The sequence below is a fragment of the Mesoplodon bidens genome (genome assembly GCF_964165515.1).
Source record: "Mesoplodon bidens genome assembly, chromosome: 2".
In the NCBI taxonomy this organism is placed as follows: Eukaryota; Metazoa; Chordata; class Mammalia; order Artiodactyla; family Ziphiidae; genus Mesoplodon; species Mesoplodon bidens.
In genome coordinates, this window is record NC_138177.1 from 168705118 (window position 1) to 168711409 (window position 6292).

Consider the following 6292-nt stretch of genomic DNA (forward strand, 5'->3'; position numbering starts at 1 on the left):
CCTGAAGGCGCAGTGGTTAAGAATCCACCTGCCAATGCAGGGGACACAGGTTCGAACCCTGGTCCGGGAAGATCCCACATGCCCTGGAGCAACTAAGCCCGTGTGCCACAACTACTGAGCCTGCCTGCCACAACTACTGAAGCCCGCGTGCCTAGAGCCCGTGCTCCACAACGAGAGAAGCCACTGCAATGAGAAGCCACACACCGCAACGAAGAGTAGCCCCTGCTCGCCACAACTAGAGAAGCCCGCGAACAGCAATGAAGACCCAACACAGTCAAAAATAAATTAATTAAATAAATTAATTAAAAAAATAATAATAATAAAAATAAATGTTGTGAAACTAAAAGAGAGTATTTGCATTAGGTACATCAAACACTGGGATTCTTACATTTTTATCCTCTGTTTATTTTAACCCAATATAAACATAATCTTGGGCATGATGTGGTATCAAACATCTATAGATTACTTAAAGATTCCCCCAAACCTGGAAATTTGGGAAAATTTCACTGTAATTGAATTGTTCACATAATATTTAAATAAAAGCAAAATGTTATTTTACTGAAAAGAAAAATATCAGAAGAAAGAATTCGATACTGTAAATATAGTGGCGACTTTTCAAGGACTTCTGAAAGGGGGCAGTAGCTGGAGGGAGGAGTTAGAATTCAAGAGGAATTGTTTTAATTATGGGAGACATTACAGCATGTTTCCACACTGATGGGAACGGACTTTTCTGTACTGTCTTTTTCTTTGCTCATCCTGTCCCAACTCCCTCAGATCCTTCAGGGCTCAGCTCAGGTGCCGTCCTTCTCGGAAGCTGCCCCATCTTCCCTGAGCCAGACAGGGAAAGGACTCTTTTCCCCTCCCCACCCCTAATTCCCGTAGCACCTCGTTAAGGACATTTATAATTTGCATTGTATGATTATTTGGATACAATTTCCCTGAGAACTGCTCTATATCTTGCCCACCTTTGTATCCAAAGCCTCCCCACTTGTCATTTTCCACTCAGGAATACACCTAGAACTGCTTGATAAATGTTTATTGAGTGAACAATTGAATTCCAGGGAGCTGGATTTGCACTGGCTGGTCCAGGGACCTAGAAACAGCAATTTTATAAGTAGTGTGTCTCAAATTCTTTCCTTGAAATAGCCTTAGTAAACTGAATGTTTATGTAGGATGGTCTGGGAAAATAACTAGAAGCAACTGAAATTTCCCTGAAGGCACATGTTTTCTCTGAAAATTCCTAAAAATTTTGCAACCTACCCTGATATAGCTCTGGGTTTATCTTATTTCCAAATAATACTGTAATTTACTTACCATTTATTATTCACTTTCTCCCAGAAGTCTTGAAATAAAAATTATGCTTCAGAAAGTGGCCCACCCTCAGCAGTATGTGTCTCTTGGTTTGAGTATCTGATAGAGGATTTGACATTGAAGAAGTTGCTTTACAAAATAGTAATAATTTGTTAGCCTGCAAGATATTACGATGGTATTCTACCTCTGGTTGGTGGCATGTTTTAATTATAGGAGAGAATATATGGAACATGTATATCTACTTATAAGAGGCAGTATTTTATAGTTAGGTAGCATAGTTTGGTGATTAATAATAAAACAAAAGCTTTGGAGTCATGCAGAGTTTGGTTGAAATCTTGGTTATATTTTCATTCTGACTTTATACAAATTAACCCCTCTAAGCCTTGATTTTCCCACCTATAACACAGAGATGGGAAGAATAATGTTCCCTGACTCCTTGGGTTGTTGTGGATATTGAGTGAGCTATTGCTTGTATAGCCCTTGGCACTGTGACTAGTACATAGTAAGTGCTCAATAAATAAACAAGTGGGCCAGAGACCCAGACCAGGAAACAGGTGATTACAGTTCTCAGTGAGAAGTGCTGGGGCAGGGGATACCGGGTCCTGTGGGAGTTCCAAGAAGGACATTGGGGAAGGCTTCCTGGAGGAATTGACATCTAATTTGAGTAGTTGAAAGGAGGTCGGGGAGTGTTATGGGCAGAAGGAAGAATAATGAGAGAGCCTGGCTCATGGCAGGAAAGGAGGGGTGAGAGGTAAGGAAGAAAATGAAAACGGCAGGAGCAAAAGATCATGCAGGACCAGGTAGCCATGAAAAAAGTTTGTCTTTCATCCAGAGAGCAATGGAGGCCATTGAAGAGTTCTAATCAAGGGAGCAACAGATCAGATATGCAAGACTGGGCACAGAGAGACTGGTGAGGAGGTCAGAGGTACTATGGCCTGGACTGGGGTTGGCCAGGAGCTGGAGAAGGTGGCTATATTTGTGAGACATTCAGGAGGTAGTGATAATGATTGAGTGTAAGTTGGTGGAAGGAGATGGGGAGGATGATCCTCAGGGAGTGCACAGTGGTGCCTTCCACCCAGACAGGGACAGAGAAGGAGCTGGGACCAGAAGTGAGGTACAAGATGCCCAGTTCGGTTTTGGACATATAGACTGTCTGTGAGATAGTCACATGAAACCATCCTATAAATGGTTGGATACATAAATCTTCAGCCTTGGAAAATGTGGTAGGCTCAGTAATGGCCCTCAAAGATACCCAGGTCCTAATCCCTGGAACCTGTAAATGTTGTCTTATATGGCAAAAGGAATTTTGCAGATGTGATTAGTTTAAGGTTTCTGAGATGGGGAGATTATCCTGGATCATCTGGGTGGGCCAAAAATGTAACCATAAATGTGCTTATAAGATGGAGATCAAGGGAGATTTGACCACAGAAAAGAAGGTAATATGACACAGAAGCAAGATGCCCTTTAAGATGGAGGAACTTGGCCACAGGCCAAAGAATGCAAGGAATGCAGTTCTAGAAGCTGGAAAAGGTGAGGAAACAGATGCTCCCCTAGAGCATTTGGAGGGAGTGTGGCCCTGCTGATACCTTGACTTCAGTCCAGTGAAACTCACTTCAGACTTCTGACCCCCAGGATTGTAAGAGAATAAATATGTGTTGTTTTAAGCCACCAAGTTTGCGTTAATTTGTTACAGAGGAGTCGAACACAGGAGACATCAACATCAATGGTGTAAAGAGAGCTGGTGGAGTTGGATGAAGGTGTTCAGGAAGCCTGAGTACAGTGAGAAGAGCAGAGGGTCCAGCATTTAAGATACACGCAGAGGAAGTGCACCTCAGAAAGGGCCCTAAGATGGAGCAGTCAGAGAGGAGGAGGACCACCAAGGAAAATGGTCCTTTTTCAAAAAATGAAATTACTGTTTGCAGTAGTTTGGGCTGAAAACAGGCTAGAGTGGGTTGAAGGGTGACTGAGGGGGGAACCGGAGTTGTATTTCACAGCCTATTGGTCCTGTCTCCTCCACCAGATTGTACACATTTTTTCCAACTTTCATTTCTATTCCACAAATAGTATAAATTCATTACCAAAATGTTAGGATAGACAGATTAGCTAAAAGAAGAAATTACTCATAACATCCTCAGCTGGTAATATTTTAGTGTCTACCTTTTCAGTTTTTTGGGGTTTTTTTTCCACGCAAACTACATAATCCTCTCAGTCACTTAGTGGGGTGAAATACCTACCATTAGGCCATTTCAAGAGGTGGAAAATTCAGGCTTAGAGAAGCAAGCAATTTACTCAGCTGTACACAGCTGGTCAACAGCAGCACCAGGATGGGGACTTAGACCTATCTGACTCCAAAGCCAATGTTCTTCACCGCAGTGCTTCCCTGATATTTTCCAGAGGACTTCAGGCTCCAGAACTAAATCTAAGTGGATTTTTATCCTGCACACCCTCCCTCATCCACCCAAATATACAGGTGGTTCCCAAGAGGCAGAGGATAGTGGGTGGGGAGGAGTGGCAATCTTTAGCCTGGTGGGGTTGGTGAGCCAGGTTGAGGAGTGAAAGGCAGGAGACTGAGCCCAGGAAGAATGAAGGTGTGGGTGAGAAGGCCGGATAAGAGAGAGCCAGTTCCTGAGCGCCTATTGGGTACACGCACGTGTAAGGTTCCCTTCTCGTAACATCACAACCAAGTGGGCATTAGACTTCCCATTTTTCAGAGAAGAAAACTGAGGTTCCAAGAAGGGATGTAACTTTCCCCAAATCACACAGCTATCCGAGGCGCCGAGCCACAAAGACCTTGGAGGCGGGGCACACTATTTAGGGGAGGAGCGAAGGGGCGGTTGGGCGGCCCTGGCTGCACGAGGAGCAGAGGCCGAGAGCGGGGTATGTGGAGCAAGGGAGGGGTGGGGCGACTCGGGGCGGAGCGGGGCACCGAGATCCTGCCCCCCACCACCCCGGGCTTCGGAGAGAGACTAGGGGCTGGGTGAGGGTGAAGCTGAAGGGCTGAGGTCATGAGGACTGGGAACTAATGGGTAGGAGAGGAAAACGCAAGGCGTATTAAGGAGGGATGCGGAGATAGGGCACCGAGGCTTTCGGAGGCAGGGTGACTTCGGAGGGCCGGGAGCGGGACAAAGGGGCGGAGCCGTGAACGTGCCGAGAGGGAGGCAGCTTTAAGAAAGGGAGGCCAAAGCACCCTGCAGAGAGGCATGGGGCGGGGCCGCGGGGCCGCGGAGCCGCGTGAGGGGCCGAGGGCAGGGAAGTGAGCCAGGGGCGAAGCTCTCTGGGGATGGGAGGCCAGAGGGCTGGGTCGATGGGCCGGGGGCGGGGCAGTGAGCCAGGGGCGGAGCTCTCTGGGGATGGGAGGCCAGAGGGCTGGGCAGAGGAGCCGGGCGAGGGGCCAGGGGCGGGACTCTCAGGGCTGGGAGGCCCGCGAGGGCCGGGGGACGGGCGGTCCAGGCTAAGGTGGGGAGCGAGGCTGGAAGGCCGTGGGCGGAGCCGAGAAGCGGGCGGAGTGGGAAACGTCTGGGCTCCCAGTACGAGAGGGGACGCGGCTGTGCGGGGCAAAGGCAGTCGGGGGCGGGGCGGCGCGGAGGGGGCGGGGCGGCGCGGTGGCCAGGACGGCGCCCGCGGCGAGCTGGGAGGCCGGCCCAGATCACTGCGGCGAGCGACCCCCGGGCCCCACTCCGGCAGCCCCGGCGCCCCCACCACGCGCCCGCCATGCCCGAGCAGCTCAGCGTCGCAGAGTTCCTGGCCGTCACTGCAGAGGACCTCAGCTCCCCGGCCGGGGCTGCCGCCTTCGCCGCCAAGATGCCCCGGTGCCGCGGGGCAGCACTGGCGCGGGAGGAGGTGAGGGGGCCGAGGCGGGAGGGGTCTGGGGTCTCGGCAGGGCTTCGCCTTGACCTTCACAGGCGTGACCAGAACTGCGATGGCCCTCCTTACCGCGCCCCAGAAACCTTCCCCGTCCCTAGAGCTGTGAGAACAGAGTGCATCTCAAACATCTGCGTCCTCACCGTCGAGTGTTTGGGGGAGGGCCCGAGGGACCATTTGGGGGTCCTCGAGGTCACCTCGACGACAGACTTCACAGGTCGAGGGACATACCCCCAGTGCTCTTCGTGACCTGCCGCGCCGTCGCTTGTGGGTTTGCTCAGCGCCTCACTGCATCTGTTTGGGTTTTCATCTTTGGAGCCCCACAAGTTCGTCCCCCAAGTCACTCCCCTTCTGCGAAGCCGACCTTCCAGCCTCAGTCCTGAGCTTAACTTCTCCCTGGGAACAGTGAGGCGCCCTCCCCCAGACTGCTGGTTCTGAGATTTGGCCGGTGTTTGTGGAATGAATGCGCATGAGAAGGCGCCAGGAGCCGGGGTTCACCTTGGCCAGGCTGTTCACAAGTTTACAGTCTCCTTCCCCTCCCCTCTCCTCTTTGTCTTTTCCAGAAATGCATCCCAGGCCTTTTTTCTGGCCCTTGCAGGCTGCCCCACCCCATTCCCCTGCTCATTGGAGCTAGTTCCTTTTCTTCAGACCTGCTGCACTTTCCCCGGCCTCCTCTGCAGGAATATTCTAGGGCAGACACCCTGAGGCTTTGGGCCAAAGAATAATGTGTTTTTGCAGCTCCCTTTCAGAAGATGCCCTGAATTGGTGTGGCATTTTGGACCTCAACAGCAGCTCTCACCTTCCATCCTTCACCAAAGAATACTGAGCACCTACTGTGTGGTAGACACAAAGATTTATAGTTCATAATACCCTGGGCCAATGTCTTGGGAAATCTCTCTCCTCTGCTCAGCCCAGTAAAATACAATCTACCTTGCATAGGCGGTGGACTCTAAGCTACTGGTTCTGCCCAAGGAAGGAAGCCAAAGCTTCTTATTTTAATTAAAACATGTACCCCCACTATATGCAGAAGCACTAGGCTAGGCTCTGTGAAAGGAAATGAGGACAAAGAGACCCAGTCCCTATCTAAAGAGGTCTGTCAATTAAGCCCCATAATCATTCC

At 50.2% G+C, this 6292-nt stretch overlaps 1 protein-coding gene across 2 annotated transcripts in view; it reads left to right on the plus strand.

The window, feature by feature from the left end:
• The first annotated feature begins 4930 nt into the window (after positions 1–4930).
• Positions 4931–6292, plus strand: part of ASAP3 (ArfGAP with SH3 domain, ankyrin repeat and PH domain 3) — a 34166-nt gene continuing 32804 nt past the window's right edge. For both annotated transcript variants that reach the window (XM_081225632.1, XM_081225633.1), the window contains exon 1: positions 4931–5151. In XM_081225632.1, the coding sequence (XP_081081758.1) occupies positions 5023–5151 (129 nt within the window). In that variant the 5' untranslated portion in view covers positions 4931–5022. The remainder of the gene's footprint in view (positions 5152–6292) is intronic.